The sequence below is a fragment of the Muscardinus avellanarius genome (assembly GCF_963383645.1).
Source record: "Muscardinus avellanarius genome assembly, chromosome: 1".
NCBI lineage: Eukaryota > Metazoa > Chordata > Mammalia > Rodentia > Gliridae > Muscardinus > Muscardinus avellanarius.
The window spans coordinates 159,733,616-159,754,389 of NC_137786.1; the positions used below are offsets into that span (position 1 = coordinate 159,733,616).

A 20,774-nucleotide genomic window follows, 5' to 3' on the forward strand; every position below is an offset into this window, starting at 1 on the left:
GTCCACTCTTAGAAGCAGTGTTGGGGGCCCTACTGTCAGAACACTTGCTTCCTTCGTAAGGGAGGTAGGACAAAGAAAAAGAAGGGTTGCTTGAGTTATGAAAAGTTTAAGCAGGTTGATATTTACTCACCTGTCTTTGGGTTAATCCTAAATTTCCCCTCTTCGTTCCCAGACCGGATGAGATAAGTAATCTCAGCATTTGTGCCAATATCTTTGCTAGTGGCAAAGACAGTGAGGACTTGGGTGCCAGGGGAGGTGTCCTCAGGCACTGTCACCAGGTAGTCCCTCCTCTCAAACACAGGGGGGTTGTCATTAATGTCCAGAACAGTAATGGTGACGATGGCGAGAGAGGACAGGGACTGGCCAGGACTTTGGTCGGTGGCCCTCACACTGATGTTGTAGGAAGACTGCTGTTCTCGGTCCAGTGGCTGCTCCAAGATGATGATGCCGGATGAACTGTCAATGGAGAAGAAGCCATTGGCTGAGTCTGCCAGGGAGTACATGACATTCCTGTTGATGCCTGTGGGATATGACACAAGAACATGAGCAGACAAGAATGTGGCCACATGATTTGCACTGAAATATTTTGGCTTCGCTGACTTTTGCAGGACCACACAAAGAAAAGTACTTGCTACAGAAACAGCTGTGTTCCTACAAATATGAAAACTTCAGTTTGATATACCTAAGTTAAAAGCTAAAGAAACTGCCAATTATTCATATTGGCAATGCACACCAGAACTTATTGGTAGTTTAATTTTTTTTGTGTGTATGTGTGGTACTGGGGAATTAAACCCAGGGGCATTATATTTCCCAGATACACTGTCAGCCATTTTATTTTTTATTTTAAAATAGGGTTTCACTAAGTTTCTGAGGGCCTTGCTAAATTGCTGAGGCTGTTATCAAACTTGTAATCTTCTTGTCTCAGCCTCCCAAGTATTGGGATTATAGGCTTTCTACCATCACACCCAGTTTGGTTGTCCTTAACATTCTTAATATATAACAATCTTTAAGAAATCTCTAAGATACTAAAAGAAAGAGAAATTAATTAATAAATTTATAATTTAACAAATATTTATTTAGAATTGACCAGGTACAACTGTAGGTACTTGAGATTCAAGGACAAAAGGATAGTCCAATATTTCTTGAGAAATTTATTACACTCTGGTGCAGTAATGGTGATGGGGCAGAAGCCACTGGAAGGCTTTGAGAGGAGAGTCATGGGATGTGGCTTAGCTATTAACAGGATTTCTCCAGCGGCTGGCTGTGAACAGACTAAAGGGCACCCAGAGAGGAGCCAGGGAAACCAGTCAGCAACCTCCTGCAAGACATGATGAGCATATGTAAAGGTGGCTTGAACAAAGGCAGTAATACTGGGGCTGGTAAGAGGGGTCATGCTCCAGAGCTCTTCTGTGCACAGAGGTGGTGAGAAGTGAGGAGGTCTGGTATGGATTCTGAAATAGGCATGGTGAGAAAAGCATGCTTCTAATTGTGGAGCTGGAAGAATAAGGGATGCTAAGGGAAGAGAGGCTTCCAGGATAAGTCTTTGCTTTTGGCCTGAACAGCTGGAAAGATGAGGTTATCACCAGCTGAGATGGAGAGGGCTGCAGGAAGACTAAGTTTTGGAGGAAAGGCTAGAAGCCACACTGTGATTAAGTTTGAGATAGGCATTTGCTATCCAATAGAGATGTTAAGCCAGGAAGTTATGTAGAAGGAGCTGGAGTAAGATAGAGAGGCATCAGTTGGAGCTATACATTTGAGGGTCATTGATACACAGAAAACACACAAGGCCATGAGAACAGATGAGGTTATGAGGGAGTATGTAGGAAAAAAAAATGCAAAGAGCCAGTGAGGCTGTATAACTCTATCAAGGAAGGGCACAGATAAAGGCTAAAGGAGTTCTCTAGTCCAACAATTTTAAGACATATACCTAGTTATCAAAATACCATTTTATCTTAAAGGTTGATTGTGTTTTTATGCATTAAAAAGCTAAAGGATATCAACTATGAAATATGCATCAATGACCAACAAATTAATAAATGATTGAAAATTGAGTTACCTGTTTCCATTAGATCTCAGAACTTCAAAATCACTTATAAACTTTAAATTTGCTTTAGCCATTATGAATTATGAGAAGGAAAATATAACAATTTTGTTGGGGGTGGGGTGGAAGCACCATACTGATACTAAATGCTCTTAATGAAGACATTCATCAGTCAGGGGTCTTTAGCAATGATAACATCTGAAAATGGCTTTTATGAATCATGGGACCCTAGAATATAAGCTCTTAGAGGGGAGGGCCTAGCTGTATTTTATTTTATTTTATTTTTTCCGATGACAACATCTCACCAAAAGGGCGAGCATTTGGCAGTAATAAAGGTTAAACATTTTACTTCCCCAGTGTACAATTTCCCTTAAGCCTAAATTCCCAGCAAACTAATAAAATCACATATCTGAAGGGGATGACATAAATCACATTATGTGGCTATAACCAAAAGGTCGACACAGAGAGCTTTTTCTTGGTTCTATTCCAGAGATTCCATTTTTCCTCAAAGTTTCATCATTTACTTTGATTTTTCTTTCCAAACAACCATGGTGTGATATATAAACATCAGCCTCTGATTTTATTTGTGCTGGGATTGAAAACAAGAGGGTTTTCCTCTTCTTTTGCTATCCCTTGAAATGAGCTCCATAAGAGAGAGGTCTTAGTGATACTTTCTGGCTGTTTTCTCCAGTGGCTACAAGATTAAATTCTTCAACATAAATTCCTGGGATGAATACAAAGACGGTTGCAGAGGTGATCAAACTTGCACCTGGCAAATAATAGTCCCCCCTAGGTGTCAGAATAGGTTATGCACCCAAGAAGCTTTCCCTGCTGATTTGATGTTCTCAGGGTACCTCTCACAGTCATGGAGGTACATTTATGGAAACAGCAGCGATTGACATAAATACATCACACAGGTTTTTAAATCACAGATGTTCCCTATGGATTTGAATCCCATCCCCAGCTTATGGTATATTCCTTCTGCCAACAAGAAGAGTTAGAAGGAAATGCCTGCAGGGTCTTTCATCTGAGAATGTGCTGTAAAGTACAGAACCCATTTCTCTGATGGGGTTGAATAAACCAGGGGATGAATTTGCCAGGTGCCACCAGCCTTTTTAGGCAAATGTGAAGGACAACAAGAAAAGACCCATTTTTTTTTCCTACAATCCTTGCTCAGTCTCCTTAGGGGTCCTACACCTGGATGTTTTATTTCTTCTGGCCCACAGATCAGTTAGGGAGAAAAGTAATTTCTGACTCACTGTTTTGAAACAGTGTTGAGTTATAAGTAGGGGAATGGATTTGCACTCCACCATTCTCTGCAGCAGCAAAGCCTAGAAGGAAGGTGCATTTTAATGGCTGCCTGTGTTTTCTTCATTTGGGACAGATAGTTCAAATCTAATTAAAATATCACCTGTGTCCCCGGTCTGCAGCTTGACCCTCCAGCCCTATTTAGAGGCACTTGCCTGGGCTCTGATCCTCTAAGCAGGAGATGCCCTGTCCTCCAAGCTCCCTGCTCAGCCCTGGAGCCCTGTTGTTGAGTACTGCATCTACAAGGCTGACATTAATCAGCCACAAAGACCACAGCTCCCCTCCAGGCAGATTCTGTTAATTTAAACTCAACGGCAGGGATTTTCTTCTTTGCGCTAGCAGAAAGTCATCACGCCCCCAACCCCTCCAAGTTGCTGACCCACACTGCCTCCACCTCTCCAAACATTTTGCTTCTGACAGTATCCTGAGCATTCACACCAGGAGGACCCGGGAGATTTATTGTTACCCCCCATTTCTGTTACCAATCAGACTGATATGGAAACAAGACTGGAATAGTGGGGGGTGCGGAGGAGCAAATAAGAAATTCTGCTAAATGAGATCATTTACAATTTGCTAGTTCTCAAGAAAAAGGCAGGATATATTTTTGGAACACAGTAGAACTCCAAGTTAGACAAAATTGCAGTGAATTTCAATAATTTTTAGAAATAAAGTGAGAAGCCTAAGTGTCAATTCGGTGCTCGCACCTCTGATGAGCTTTTGGCATGTTATTAGGCGATGGGGTGCTATCTTTGTTCAAGAGATGCAGGTCATATCACTAAAATGGAACTTTTCATCCAAAGGGCTTTGACAACTGTCATCCTTCAAATAGCCACCCTATTGCTACTTACCCAGCAGAAAAGATGAACCCGAGCAGAGCAGAGGACTCGCTTGCTAATTGGTCTAATGCTCCTACTACATGTCACAATGTGTTATATTAAGGTATAACATTAATCCATCATTTTGTGTCTGTGTTCTTTAAGTATGTAATTCTTTTTTTTTCCAATCGGAGCCTAATTTAATGAGGATGGAGCTGCTTAGCTTCTTAAAATGTTGAAATGCCTGGTTACCAAGAGAAAGTTGACTTTCATTGCAAGTGAAGTTTTTGCATGCTAACCGTGGCAAATGAGGCAGGCAGCCCTTCAGAGGATTAAAATCAAGTAAAAAGAAAACGATTAAAATCCTTGTTTGCTCAAATGAAGTAACACAGAGTGGTGCTCCATGGAGTGTCACCGGAGGTGAGAAATGGCATGGAGAAATTTCCAGTAGGAGCTGGGGATGGTGGCACACTCTTGCAATCTCAGTGCTTGGGAGGCTGAGAGGAGGAGGATCGCAGATTTGAGGACAGCCTCAGCAAGTAGTAAGACTCTCATCAACCTAGTGAAACTGTATTGCAAATTAAAAATAATAAAATAGTGCTAAGGGTAGAGAGTTCCAGTGTGAAAGGCTGTGAGTTCCTGGAATGGGTGGCCAAAAACATCAAGACTTTTCCTTTTCCCGTTGGAAGGAGGTTTCTAAATGGAGTCTTTATTCCTCTCAATTTGGCTAAAAGGAAAAACAGATTTTTGGACGTGAGACTGACTATACATAAAAGTCAAGGTTTTAACTGTTTTAAAAGAAGGCAGCATGGTCCAGTTCTGAAAGACAAGAGACCTTGTCCTTAGGTCACGATCTGACCAAACCATATAAACGTACCTGAGAAAGTCTCTTTACTTCAATGGATCTCCTTGTCAGAATGGCAGATCCCAGGTGCACTGATATCGAGGTTATCTTTTAGCATTATAATTCATTTTCAAGTTCAACAAATAAAGCTAGCTTTATCTGTTTCTACTAGATTTCTTCCCCCCCCCCACGCAAATGTTCATTAAGTTGTGGACCAGAGCCTGAGTGGAAGAGTGTCAACAAAAGAGAAATATGCATTAATCTGGATCATGGTAAAATACTGGAATCTTTTGGATGGGAAGAAAATTCAACCGAGCATACTCATGTTTTTTGGTTAATTTTTCAGAATGCACTCATGTAGCTTACGGTCAAATAAAGCTTATGCTTCATTGAGAAGTAACCTCCAGTGCTCGGATCATCTCCAAGGGTCTGAATCACTGTCAGAATAACTCAGATTTTATATTTGAGATTGTTAAGGGTGTTAGAATCAGCACAAAAACCAAACAGCAGGAGTCACCAACATTATAAATACATCAAGATTATTTTGACCCTCAGCCAGTTGAAACTCCTGTTCCTTCTCACCTGGATTGTTGCAAGAGATTCCTAACTGCAAACAGCCATAGGTACATCCCTTTTTGGCCAAACTCATCATAGCAAAGTTCCTAAATCTCTGTATGGAGGCCTTCCCCAGCTGTTCAAAACAGTCACCGCTGTGGTTTGACTCTTTCCCCCCAAACTTATGTTGATGTTAAGTTCCCATTGTGGGGCATTAACAGGTGGGAACAGGTGAGGACTCTGTTCTCATCGTGGATTAGCCCATTCATGGGTTAATGAATCAATTAAATAATGTCTATGTTTAATTCATTTTTGTGTTCCAGGATTGAGCACAGAGCCTGGTACAAAAAGAAACATAAATGTTGACTTCCAGAAAAAAAAAAAAAAAAACAGCCAAGGGATCAAAGCATGTATACGATCATGCTGATACAACATGTGGAGTGATGCACATATTGTACACATATGCTCAGGGTGAATGTACTTGTTAAAAGAATTTTCGAAAGATCAAAAGTGCAATTAAATTAAATATTTAATATTTTAAAATCTACCTAAAGTATTTGAGGATATATAAAATACTGTTGTTAAATATAAATGTGCATTGTGGAAAAATAGTAATTATATGATTTTCTACAGTGAAGCTGAATTGAATAATTTTGGGCACATTCGTCTCCTGTGTATAGACTACTGTGTACAGTGTCAAATAATGTAGAAGAATATATATGATGGCATGGAAATATGCTTGAAAGTTAGTGAAGGAAGCAGATTACAAAATAATACCTAGTTTATGAGCCAATTTTTGTAAAAAGAAAGAACAGATTTCAATCAAAGTGACAACTATGGGAAAAAGGTTGTTTCCTTTTTGTTTATCTTATACAGTGGGCATAGAATATGTTTTTAATAAGTAAATGAACTATTACAAAAATCACATTTATGAAAAATAATTCTTGCCGGGCATGGTGGTGCACGCTTATAATCCCTGCGCTTGGGAGGCTGAGACAGGAGGATCGCACAGGTTCAAAGCCAGCCTCAGCTGGCTTGAGAGACCCTGTTTCCAAATAAAATATAATATAGGTCTGGGAGTGTAGCCAGGATGTAGAAGGCCCCTGGGTTCCATCCCTAGTACCACCAAAATAAAATAAAATAAAATAATTCTTTAATATCACTTTGGAGAGTAGTCAAGTTTTCAAGTTATTTTCCAAACCAATTCAATTCTCAACATGCATACCATTTGACATAATTATAGAAAAAAGACACATTTTGTATAGGTCTTTTGCTGGGTATTTCCATTTTTTATTTTAGTACATCCTCAGAAAGAGACTGACATTACTTAGAAAATAACTTTTGTCAAGGCTTTCATTATAAAATTATTTCAAGGAATATATTTTTTACACTTAAATTAAGCATTTAAAGAAAGTGGGTAGTCTAAAATTCTTCTCTCATCTTTTGTGGAAGGCAAATATAGTCCCATTACAGTCAAACAGCCCAGACTCATGGTTCTTTTTTTTTTTTTAATATGAACTAAAACAGAACATTGCTATGAGGAGTTCCATGGAATTAGCAATACTTTTTAAGTTAACAATTACTGTTCTTTTAAATAGACTCTAATTACTTCTGTATAAAGTACCATTTAAAAGTTTCTCATTGAGTTATGATTAAAGCTGGCACATTCCCCCAGAGAAGAATACCAGCTCCTAGAGTTAGTAGCTACTTGGCCTTTTGAACAGTCCAAAACCAAACCAAAACAAAACAAAGAAAAAGACAGAAGGCAGTTACAGAGTCAGGGAGATCCTAATCACTGGACCAAAAATTTGCTGAGGACTTGCCAGCTAGATTTGAAGTAGCTCTCCTGCTAGGACTGATGACATAGTGGGCTCCCATGCAAAATTAAAGTGTAAGCCTCTTATTAAAATATATATGTTTTGTGAGCATAGCTTGTGGCTATGAGCATATATATGAACAAGGTTGCAAGCAGAGCATTAAACCAAGAACAAGGCAGTCTGAGCAAGAGGTCCTTTCCACAGCACAGGTTACACACCCATGAAGCCAGCTCCTTTGCTGGGTGTGACTGCCTTCTGTGATACCTTAAAAGTTAACTTATGCTAAAAAAAATTTCCAACTATCTATAGCTTTGTACTATGCTGAGCTGGAGATAGTTCAGTGTAATAAATTAATTCATCCACTAAGTACTCAGAACTACATTTATATTAGTGCCTGTAATTTCTGTGATGGACAACTACCTAGTGATACTCCAAAGGTCATACTCCAAAGGTCCTCTGTGTAGGCCATAGTTCATCCAGTGTGGCCATTGTGTCACTCAACTATTCATTCAATAAATACAGAAGGGTATCTCCTAATGTCTCTACCCTCCAGTGGCTCCCCTTTCTCAGGAGACAATCTATAAAGAGTGATTTTTGAACTGGGTGTGGTGGCCTATAACCCTAAAACTTGGAAGATGGATACAGGAAGATCACAGGTTCAAGCCAGCCCCAATAATTATTTCAAGGAGACTTTTATCAATTTATGAAGAGACCCTACTACAAAATAAAAAATAAAATAGGGCTGGGGATGTAGCTCAGAGTTACAATTGCTCCTGGGTTAACTCCCCCATACGACAAAAAGGGCATCTGGGGCAATGGGAACACATGTAAAGGTATGAAACTACAAAGTATACTCACAGAAGGTTACAGGGTTTAACACTGCTGAGTCTTAAACTTAGAATGGTAGGAGTTGAAGCTGTCTATTTTCAGAGCAAACTGCAAGTTACCAGAGCAATTATAATCAATTATAGCTAGAGTAAACTAGAAACTGGAACTAAGTTAATGGATAAATTTGCAGAGAGAAGAAAGAAGCTTGAAGGAAAAAGTTGGAAAGGGAGCATGTGTGAGTGGGAAGTGTTTTGTAATATGTGAAAAGTTATTAAAAGAGCTCGCCAGCAGATGATGGACAACATAATCGTGCCTGTCAGGGAGGCCTCACAAGGTGAAGTGACAGTCTATATCCTGTGGCAGGCTGATAAGCACACTCCGCTGAGCCTCAGCATGCCCTGGAGAGGCAGGATGGCAGAGCTGGGGGTTCTTAGAGTTTCTGCACAAAATTCCAAGGAGTGGGTAGGACTCCCCCCAGCCACAATGCCCATCTCTTAAGCCCATCCCTGTGTTGCTATAAGTGGTATCAGGGCGGATGCAATTAAGCACATCAGAGGCCTGTCACTAACCTGCTGCTTCTACAAGTAAGGTGGCATGAGAAGGAGGGTGCTCCCAAGGAAGAACCACTGGGAAATCAGGATTTTTTTTGCCAATGCTTCCCTGCAGTTCATGTTTCTCTCTGCGTGTGCTCCCTCTCCCTCTCTCTCTCCCTCTCCCTCTCCCTCTCCCTCTCCCTCTCCCTCTCCCCCCTCCCCCTCCCCCCCTCTTCTTGTGTGGTACTACGGACTGAACCCAGGGGCATTCCTACCTCTGATCTATACCACACCCCAGTCCTATTTTATTATTTTATTTTGAAACAAGGCCTCACTAAGTTACAATGTGCTGCTCTAAAACCTGGATCCTCCAGAATCAGTCTTCCAAGTACTGAGATTACAGACATGAGCCACTGTGCCCAGACAAGGGGAATTAATGTTTAATTTAAAACTAGTGTGTTTATCAAGGTGTGGGCACACTTGTAATCCCAGTGGGAGGCTGAGACAGGAAGACTGTAGGTTTGCAGAGAGTCTTAGCAACTTAGTGAGACCTTCAGCAATTTAGAGAGACCCTGTTTCAAAATAAAAAATAAAATAGGGCTGGGGATGTAGCTAGGAAGTAGAATACCCCTGGATTCAATCCCTAGTAACACACACACACACACACACACACACACACACACACACACACACATATATACACACACATACACTTTGACAAAACTATTGTGTTATGACTCTTGCTTGAGAAAAAATAGTTTTAAAATAGTAACAATAATATATGTGTCAAGTGCAAAGACTCCTAAATTGATCAGGCCATTATAGTCAATGAGGAGCTGGGTGGAGGGGAGCATTCAGCCCTCTCTCAAACTTCCTGAATCTGATTTAGAGATGGAGCCATTGCCTGTTTGTTTGTTTAGTTATAAAAGCTCCCCAGGGATTGTGATGCACAGCCAGGGCTGATATCCAGCATCCTGAAAGGAAGAAGAAGTTGAGTGAAATTCAGGAACTTATTTAAAGTCAGACAAGTAATGGAAGAGAGAACTGGAATATTTAATCAGGGCTCATCCCAAAGTCACTGTATGATGTCAGTTCTCAAAGTGACAGGCCAACATGACACAGAACTGGCAGGGTGTCATGGTCCTGCCATCTAGCAGCGTACACTGCAGGAGGGGTCTGAATATTGGCAGAAGGTGAGGAATTCAGGGAGGGATTAATGGGACTCCTTAATGGGACCCCAGACAGCTTTGCTATCCACTACCCACTATCCATTTAAATGACTTCTTGGAGGAGCCACAAACTTTTTGAACCTCACTTTCTACATCTGCAGGGAGTACCAAGATCTCTTCTTTCCATAGTAAGATTACATGTGTAAGTTTTTCGAGCTCTCTGGAGAAAGACTTCAAACATTAGATTCTACGTTTTGATATCCTCAACAGACAAAGGGCTTTAACCACAGCATCCTCAGAGAATGACTCATGTCTTTCTGTCTTCAGGGAAGATTAGTTAACTTTTACTGACATTTTAATAGGCCCCCAGCTACCTTAAAAGATTTAGCACTTCAGAGAGTAACAGAGCTTTGGGAGAGACAAGAAAAAAAGACACATTAAATTGCTGACCTATGCAGCTTAGAGTTAACAACTTCTAAGCATTAGGAAAAAACATAGAGTGTATGATACTCAAGACAAGATGGAATCAGAACTAAGTCTCTCTTGAAACATATTTACACCAAAAATTACAGGGCTATCGAATAAAGCTTTGTCCTTAAGTGATGACATCCTCCTTTTAGATTCCATTCTGCCACTGAGTCATCCTGGATAAGCCTCTTTGTCCCTGTGCCTTAACTGAATTCTCAGATAAAGAAAAACTTTGACCAGCTTTTGTCTCAGGGGCTTTTCAATAGTGACATCCAAAGATGTGCTGAGTGGTGGATGTAGTGCCCCAGGAAGAGTCTTTGATTCCAACAGAGCAGAGGCAAGGAGCTGTCTACAGGGAACACACCATGCCCAGCTCCATCCAGCCCATATCAAAGCAGTTAAGCTTTCAAGGTATGTGGCTGACATGCTCTGTCCTGTGGCTGGACCCTGTTTTGAATGCCACTGATTTGCCTGAGAGTCTGTGTTCCTCAGAAAGGAGTCTATGGAGGGATCATGACTAAGGATATGTAGACAGTATACAGGATGTTCATGGACTTGCATTTGTTGCTCTGCAACAAATTTCCCTTGACATTAGTAGAATAAAACAACGAATATTATCACTGCATGGTTTCTATAGGCCAGGAATCCAGGTGTGGCTTATCTGGCTGTCTCTAGCTTCATAAGATTTCTTATGAAGTTGCAGGCAATCTAAGAGACAGGGCAATGGCTTCATCTGATGATTTGAGTTATGGAAGATGGGGTTCCACTTTCAAGCTCACCTGTCTAGTTGTTGATATCCATCCATCCCTCACCATGAGGGCTTCTCATAGGGCTTCCTCATAACACTGCATCCATCTTTCCCTGAGCTGAGTACTCCAGGGAGTAATAAAGAGTGATAGAGACTGAGTTGTGTCCTCTTGAAGTTCCCATGTTGAAATTCTAACGTTCAGTGACACTGTTTGGTCATAAGGGTTCTAAGAGGTACCTAAAGTTGAATGAGGTCAAAAGGATGGAATTCTAATGTGATGAGATGGGGTCCATATAAGAAGAGGAAAAGACAGATTCCTTTCCCCACTCATTTGTACCTTGGAATGGTAAAGTAAGGCCATAGCAAGAAGGCATTTATTTGCAATTTGAGAAGAGAATGCTTATCAAAACCTAAATGATGCTGGAATCCTGACTTAGAATTCCAGGGCCCAGAACTGTGAGAAAACATGCTTTTGTTGTTGAACCTACCCATTGTGGGGTATTTTATTATGGGAGCCCAACAGACTGATATAAATATAAAAGCATGCCCATGGCAAATACCAGTTTTTTTTTATAGCCTCGCCTTCAAGGTGATATCATCACTTCTGCCATATTCTATGCATCAGAAACAAGTCAGTAAGTTCAGCAAGGCAGGGGTGTAAGCACCCAGAGGTGGGAATCACTGGGGGTCAGTTTAGAGGCAGTCATGACAGAGGGGAACAACTGACATATTTCTTTTCATTAACCTCTAACTGGATTTGTGCCCACATCAATTATCCATGTAGGTGGCTGGGAACAGTGGTATATATCTGTTATCCCAGTACTTGGGAGGCTTAGATAGAATGATCACAGGTTTGAGTCCAGTCTTAGCAACATAGAGAGACTGTTCCCAACTTAGCAAAACCCTGTTTCAAAATTAATAAATTTTAAAAAAGGGCTAGGGGTACAGCTCAGAGGTAGAGCACTCATAGGTTCAATCTTCAATACCAAAACAACAACAAAAACTTAAGTTTATTTTTTTTAACTTTTTATATTTTGTGCCATAATTTGTAAAACCTTATTCTGAGGGATGATTGATAGGTGTCACCTGTTAAAATGTTGGTGACACAAAAAAAGTAGGAATCCCTAAGCAAGTGGTTCTTTTTTTTTTTTTTTTTTTTTTTTTTTGGTGGTACTAGGGTTCCTGGAAATCCTTCCACCTTCAGGCTACACTCTCAGACCTATTTTATATATTTTTAATTTGGAAACAGGGTCTCTTAAGCCGGCAAGGCTGGCTTCAAACCAGCATGATCCTCCTGTCTCCGCCTCCCAAGCATGGGGTTACAAGCATGTGCCACCATGCCCAGCAGCAAGTGGTTCTTAAAGTGTGGTGTTGGGAAGAACAGCAGCATCACCTGGTAACTAGTCTAAAATGCAAATCACCAGGTCCCTCACCAGACCTACTGAGTCCAACTTTGAGTGATAGGCCCAGATATCACCTTCAGTGAGTACTCCAGGTAATTCTGATGCTCATCACCTTCTGAGAGCCACTACCATTGATTCAGGCAGGGACCATTTTTTATTTATTTATTTATTTTTAGTGGAACTGAGGATTGAATCCAGGGGCATTCTACCTCTGAGCTATATCCCCAGCTCTATTTTATCTTTTATATTGAAACAGCATTTCATTAAGTCATGGAGGACTTTGAGAAGTTGCTGAGGCTGGCTGTGAACCTGTGATCCTCCTGTTTCAGCCTCCCAAGGGCTGGGATTAGAGGTGTGTGCCACTAAGCCTGGATCGGGGCTACTTTTGCAGACCACTGCCTTGGACTACAGTATCACTATCAACTGTATGTATATCTGTAGATCAACCTCCTGAGGCCCCTTTATAATGTCTGAAGCCCTGCCACTATTGTTCAGGGCAACTTACTTAACCCCTCAGAACATATTCATATATTAAATAAAACAAAAACCAGGTTAGCTTGCAGACTTGTAATGAGAAGTGAAAATAATGTGTCTAAAGTGCTTGGCACAGTGCCTGACATGGAATAGAAACTACAAAAGTAGATGTTAATAGCCACATTATGGCCATCATCATTTAAAGTTCTTATTAAGCACTCATCTTGCTTGGGGAGAGTTTGAGATTAGTAGAGAAGAGCCATGCAAGCAGACCCATGCCCAGATAATTGTGAAGTGCTGCAGGGGACAAAACAGAAAAATCTAACTCCAGGGAGGGAAATGTAGTCTTTAACAGTTCAAGGAGCATTCCCATCCATGCCCAGGCAAGTCTCACACTGACCCACCTAGGCTGTCAAAGCAAGATGCTGTCATTCTCACATTGTGGAAGGGGAAACTGAGGCAGAGGGAGGCCCAAGACTTGCTCAAGGTTATGAGGCACTAATCATCCAGGGCTTTTCCCCACATCCATTGGCCTGTTATAAATCTGATTACTAGCAGATGTGTCCCATAAAGGCATCTGTGGACATGCATTTGGCCTGATCCACAGCATTCGGGGGAGGCTGTGGTGCTGTCTCAGCTGGGATATGAGCTTGGAGAAAACTGTGAACTAAAGAAACCCTAAGAGGATGAAGTAGCAGGATATTTACCTGCCTCTGATGCGGCACAGATGGATAGAGCTGGTTTCTTCCTGATTCTGATTCTGAACAGGTTGCCCTGCTTCCCTGTTCCCCATATCCAAGAGCTAAGGGTAGTGGATGCTCCAATATCTACCTCTTCTGTCAGGTAGATAATAAATAAAAGGTGTTCCATTTATTTATTTATTTATTTATTTATTTATTTATTTATTTATTTATTTGCTTGTAGGTCCAGTGCAGATGTACTGTATTTAGCAAAGTCCTCAATAATTTGGACTTTTGGAGAGTAAATGCTGAACATATATTTATTTTTCTTCATGAAATTAGATGGGTGATGATGGAAGTTTTAAAATCAAACACTCTCCCAGGGAGCTTGAATGTTGCTTAGGTCATCCCATTGGAAGTGTAATGTCCAGAGCCCCTAGTATGGATGAGAGAGCATCTCTGATTCTTACAGGTTGGTGCAAATAGCACTCCCCTACACTGTGCTCCAGGAAGATGCGGGAAACTGCAGGACCTGGGCACTCAAGCACTAGGTGTACTTTTCCACCAGAGTTTCAGAATCTTGTCCTCCACTTTCCTGCGAACTCATCTCAACTCAACTATTTTTTCTCTATGGCTCTCAAAAAGTGACAGACAGATGCGTGGAAAGAGGCAGGGAAATATCAGGGTAGCTTCATTTAAGGTGATTTGATGGAGAGATCTCTTAGCAACACTTGGTGGCTACTTGTGCACAATCCTTTCAGATAAGTACTTTCTACCTCCTTCATGAAGACCTAAGCTATAAGAGGAGATGGTGTGTCAACACCCTGGGCCAGCCCTGTACATCCTCCAACATGTTCTACACTTCAGAAAAAAAGGGACTTCAGGTCAATGAGGTGGGATACTAGTTGAATCGTGGAAGCATAAAGAGAGAAACTTTATGAGTATAATAGTTCAAAAAATGCTATATCCATATATGAAGTTATCAATTACAATTTCAACAATATATATGAGGAAGAGGAGGGAGTAGGGTGGGAGTCAGAGGGAAACACCCCAAGTCCTGTGTGCATTTTGTTTTCTTTTTCTGCTGGTCTGGGGATGGAACCCAGAGGCATTTGACCTCTGAGCTACACTATTTTTTATTCTTTATTTTGAAACAGAGTCTCACTGAATCACAAAGAACCTAAGTAGCTGAGGCTGTCCATGAACCACAATCCTCTGGTCTCAGCCTCCCAAATACTGGGATTACAAGTATGCGCCACCACGCCCAGCTTGTGTGCATGTTTTTCAATCACTCTGAACCTCACTATGATATTTAATTACAATGGACCAATAAAAGATAATTTAAAAAAAGATATACACATTCACTTCAGCTTCTGCCTGCACCATGAAATCCTGGCACAAAGGCCATGATGCCACCACCCTTAGAAAATACTTGATGCATGAATTCCTAATGTAGACAGCAAGCTCACATTGTTATACTGAATGCCATCCAAGAATGGGGGCTCTGAGGACAATAGAAGTGTTCACACGGATCGGAATGAAAAAGTTTTGTTAAGAAAGAAGTGGTCTTGGTCTGTTGCCTGTTCTCTGTTAATAGGAAGATCTAAGTACTAACTTTAGAGGAAAGGCATCATTTTGAAACCCTCAGAATTTTTCGTATTTTCTGTTAATGCAATTCACTTTTCAGTCTGGGCCCACCACATTCATGTAACCTGGCAGCTGCAGGGCCCTCACTGGAGGAGCCATTTCTTTTCCTAGGGTCCCATCCTCTTCCTCTTACGTTTCCTCTCACCAACCTCTGGAACAAACTCCCTGCACACCCTCAGGGACCCCAGCACAGCTGCTGCCCGGCTGGACTTACATGGCCCTGACCATGTGGAGATGACTGAGGGCAGATGTGTGCTCCTGTTGTGTTTGTCTGAGCATTGCCTATTTATTTATTGCTTTGAATAGTTTCAGGTCCTTCCTTTCTGCCCCTCCCTTGTCTTTAATCTCCTGTTGCTGAGTAGTACCCTCCCTGCCCATATGAGCAAAGTCACCTTCTCCTGCTCTTTGGAACCCACTACCAGTTTCCTTTCCTTGTTCTTATCACCTTGGCAGAGGCAATGCGTACCTTCAAATCTCCCAAGATCTCCCCATTGTTTCCCAGTTTCTTGTGCAGTTGGGTCAAGCTAGGCAACCACTTTTATAATTGTGTGTGTGTGTGTGTGGGAGGGCTACTAGGGATTGAACCCAGGGGCATTCTGCATCCAAGTTACACACCCAGACCTTTTTTCCTTTTGTTTTGAAACCAAGTCTTTCTAGGTGCTGAGAGTATCACTACATTGTGGAGACCAGCCTCAAATTTGTGATTTCTCAGTCTCAGCCTCCCAAGTACTAGAATTACAAACATGCACCACCACACTTGGGCAATCAGTTCTGATGATGTGGGTCTTTATCAGGATAAGGTAGCTGAGAGCTGGGATGTTGCATTTACCCAGATCTCTCTACCCACTTTGATAACCTTGGAGGCTTAAAGGTCAAGAAGTTGATGTTGACAGGACAGAGGAGCCAGATTCCTAAATCATTGGATAGATTTCCTTTAACCAAACCTTTCCATGGGCAAAGATTAAATTGTTTATATGCTAAGTTACTAAGACTTAAAAGTACCTCAGCCTAGCCAAGCATATCTCAACTAATACAATCATATTCTCCTCTTCTACTTCTTTCTTCTCCTCTCCTCCTTCTTTCTCCTGTCTCTTTCTCTCTCTCATTCATCTTTTCATTCTCTCTATATCCAAATTCAAGACCTAACCCTGAAGATCCAACTAAAATGCTAATAACATTTCTTGAGCTGCTCCTGTTGAAAATTCATCGCTCACATTTAAATGTACCTATGTCTTACAAAACTGTTATTCTTACTAATTGAATTTGATATGCTTATGAATGTACATCATGTACATTAGGGAATTTTCCTCTCCCCCCCCCCATCTTCCTCAGTTACATCAACTTATTTGCTTATCTATGGTTTTCCTTCCTTGTCTAGAGTTCCCTCTATGACCTTTTTACTCCTTAGCTTCTGCATATTAGGAAGAACATCCAATTTTTTACTTTTCGTGACTGAGTAATTTCACTTAGCATAATGTTCCCCAGTTCCATCCATTTCCCCACAAATGATGTAATTTTGTTCTTCTTTATGGCTGAGTAAAATTCCACTGTGTACATATTCCATAGTCTTGGAATCCATTCATCTCTTGATGGACATCTTGGCTGGTTCTATAGTTTGGCAATTGTGAATTGTGCAGCTACGAACATAGTCAGTTCTAATAAAACATTTCTTATACTTTTCTTGGAATGTTTATTTAGACATACTTATTCTTCTTTATGACTGTGAACCTCTTGAAGTCAAGACTTCTTCATTTTTCATGTTTGGCAAACTTTTTGTTTTAATTCCTGACTTCTTTCTGAGGTCCACACTAAAATTTCTCATTCTATTCCCAGGCTTCCATTTTTCTTTCTGCTCCAGGTCCTGCTTTAGACCACCTGTGCCATTTCTGCTTCTGCAGCACCTTTATCTATTTCTCAAGGTTGGAACCTTCACTAGTCAAGCAACTATACTATTAGCAGTCCAGTTTTCCAAATCTTCAGATTTCACATTTGAAATTTCTGTCTGGCCTTCATCTGATCCTTTCTTTGGAATCCCAAAGCCAATGTTCTCAGTTTGGCCCTCCTAGGAGCTGTCTTCACACCCTGATTTTCCATTCCAATAAATTCAACAGGCTTTTTGTCATGTTAGCATTGCCAATACCCAGAATCAGTTATTTCTTTTCTTGAAATTGCTCTGGGTTTTTTCCATTGATCAACTTAAGTACATCTTTCCTGTCTCATCTATCTCTCCTGTGTTCTAGACAACATCATGTTCTCCCAACTATATTGCCAGACCCACACTGTCCCTATTTTATGACTCTATTCATGTTACCTGTCTGCCTGGATGCATTCCTACCTCAGACTATTGAATGCAGTTCATTCTGGGGTCTCTGCTTTTTTTTTTTTATAAGGGTATGCGTGTTCCCAATTCATCCTTCTCCTACTATCCAGTATTTGAAGGTTATCACTGCATATTCCTCAGCTCTGAAAGTTGTGCTTTTCTTTAGAAATGCCTATGATTACCTAGTTGCTCATTAAATTATTTGTTAAATTGAATGAAAAATAACTGTATCGTGCGTTCTGAGCCTCTAAGAAATTCCAGGAAGAAATCCCAAACTTCTCAGGAAAGATTTTACAAGAAAAGAATGAGTTTTATTTTATTAGAACATTTTCTCACTTTATGTCCCTTATCCATAACAGGAAAAATTGGTTCTTTCACATTTCAAATATCTGGAAATTGGTCTAAAAACCATGGGTTATAATACATTTCCCAGCACAAATGTATATTCTACTTAAACATCATTTTGCCTTAATGGTCACAGATTTTTTTTGGGGGGGTCTGGGGATTCAACCTAGAAGCATTCTACCTTTGAACTATACCCCAGCCCTTTTTACTTTTAATTGTGAAATACGGTTCCACTAAGTTGCTGAAGCTAGCCTTAAACCTGCAGTTCTCCTGTCTCAGCCTCTAAAATACTGGGATTATAGTCATGTACAATTATTTTGCTCTGAGCATCACCTTGCATATTTCTTTTTTGCTAATTTAAAGGCACTCAAAAATGGAAATGTGGGAACAAATTCTATTTCCAAGAGATAGACTAAACTATAGTATTTTAACTGTAAAAAAGCAATGAAGCAAAAGTTCTTATCTTTACTGATAGAACTAAATTTATAAAAATGTTTGATCATAAAGTCATATCTCTATGTTACTGAATTGAAGATAATTCCATTTTATAGAAAAACTAAAACCTTAATACTAATATATAGACATTTTTCATTCTATTTCTTAGAACTCATAATTGGGTGCTAAAGTTATTCTGTCTTCCACTGATTTTAATTTTATTTCTGACCTAGGAAGTTACTCTAACATTGATGCTGGTTCATTCTGACTGATTTATAAGAAGAGTTGTTTGGCTAAAAGCAATAATATGTTTTAAAATTAGAAAACCATTTTATTAAGGTTAGCAACTGTGTGTGTGTGTGTGTGTGTGTGTGTGTGTGCGCACGTGTGTGTGTGGTGCTGAAGATCAAATTCCTGACCTCACACATGCTAAGTAAGTGTTCTACCACTGAGCTACATCTCCAGCCCAAAGTAAGTCATGGTAAGAGCTTGGAAGTCATAAAGTTATGAAATCAAATTTCAGATTGATACATTTTTGTCATTTCTCTGAAATTATAGTGACCTACCATATAATACAGTCAAATTCTGGCTGTCTTAGTCTACTTGGACTGTTTTAATAAAATGGCTCAGTCTGGAAAAGTTATAAACATCAGATATTTATTGCTAACAGTTCTGTATCCTGGGACATAGAAGATCAAGGTGCCAGGCGGTTGGGTATCTGATAAGGGCCCATTCTCCATGGATGGCCTATTCTGGGAGGGGCAAGCAGGCTCCTCAAGCCCCTTTTGTAAGAGTAATAATCTCATTCATGGGAGCTACCCCTCATGAACTAATCACCTCCCAGAGCCTGCATTTCTTAAACAAATGCATCTGGTTAGAGTTCAACATATAAATATTGTAAGGATGCAAACATTTAGATCATTGCAATGGCAAAAGAATTGATAGCTTCAGGTTGTAAGTCTCTTGAACCAAACATCCCTGCCATTTACATTAATGAGACAAGCATCAAAACCAATTAGGAAATTTGGATGAATCTTGAGAGAATTATGCCAAGTGAAAAGAAAGACCACACTCAAAAGGTTACAAATTCCATGGTTTCAGCTAAGTAATATTTTTGAAATAAGAAAATTATAGATATGGGGATTAATGATTAATGATTGCCAGGGGTCAGGGGTTGGAAGAAGGTACAGGAAGGAGGTGGGTATGGCTATAACAGGGCATCATGAGCGAGCCTTGTGGGTGAACACGGCAGTGGTTACATGAAGCTACACAAGTGATAAATTACATAGAAAAACACACGCTTGCACTGGAATAATTCAGCTCTATGGCTCATACCTAGGTCAATTTTCTGGTTTTGATAGAAAACCGTAGTTAGGCAAGATACTGCCATTTGGTGAAGTGCATGGTGAAAGGGGCACTTGACCTGATACATATATACGACAACTTCTTGAACCTATAATTATCTAAAATTATAACTTAAAAAAAAGACCTTTCCTTTCCACTTTAGAGAAGGTCAGGTAGTGACATAAGTAAGTCAGGTATTTGGCAACAGGAAGGAGGAGAATTGTGGCCTGATCAAGCAGGCAGCTACCCCCCAGTGTGTCTCTGTGGAACTCATGCACGTGAGATGGCAGGGTATTCTGAGTGCTACTGTTTTGATGAAATGCCAGAAATCTAAATTTCTAATAAAAATCTGAATTTTAAATAATGATAACTTATTCACCTTTTTTCAACACTGTGCATGCCAAACTAAAGGTAGGAGAGAGCTGGATTCAGTCCAATGGCCTCCTCAAGATGAATTCCACACTCAACCATCTGGTAATTTCAATGCTAGTCTGTGACCGTTTATGAAAGACAGAGAAATGGTTGCTCTCGAGACATAATGTTCTGCTCAGGCTGCTAATGACAGCACCGTAAGTCATGAGTCAGTGACACCCATGGATTCTGGACGATGTTGGCATTCATTTGATGGCAGCTGAGAATGAGGCTACTGGTGTTGAACCTGTAAGCTCTGACCAAGACTTTCACAGTCACTCCCTCTGTTTGCTGCCTGAGACTCAAGTTGTATTCTTGAGGTGTCCATGTGTTCTTCTTTAGTTATCTTAGTTATTTCATCTTTTTTAATATCTAAATGAAATTGACAAAAACTGAGAAACTAAACCAGAGTCTGGTATTCCTGATGTTGATACAGTGTCCCAATGAATATACTTTCTACAGGTATTAGCAGTCCCCATGGCCTCTGCGTCCATGTGAAGCTATGCACACCAGCCTTTAACTCATTATGGTGAATGAGAAGATCCCGGTACAACAAAGCCCTCATTCCAATTTCTGAAGTCTTTATCAT

The 20,774-nt window shown here is 40.4% G+C and overlaps 1 protein-coding gene across 1 annotated transcript in view; it reads right to left on the bottom strand.

Moving 5' to 3' along the window:
- FAT3 (FAT atypical cadherin 3) overlaps positions 1-20,774 on the bottom strand; it is a gene marked incomplete at its 3' end in the record, with an annotated part of 543,245 nt that overhangs the window by 45,926 nt on the left and 476,545 nt on the right. Inside the window, exon 14 of the mRNA XM_080689108.1 lies at positions 131-520. Coding sequence (XP_080545234.1) covers positions 131-520 — 390 coding nt within the window. The remainder of the gene's footprint in view (positions 1-130; positions 521-20,774) is intronic.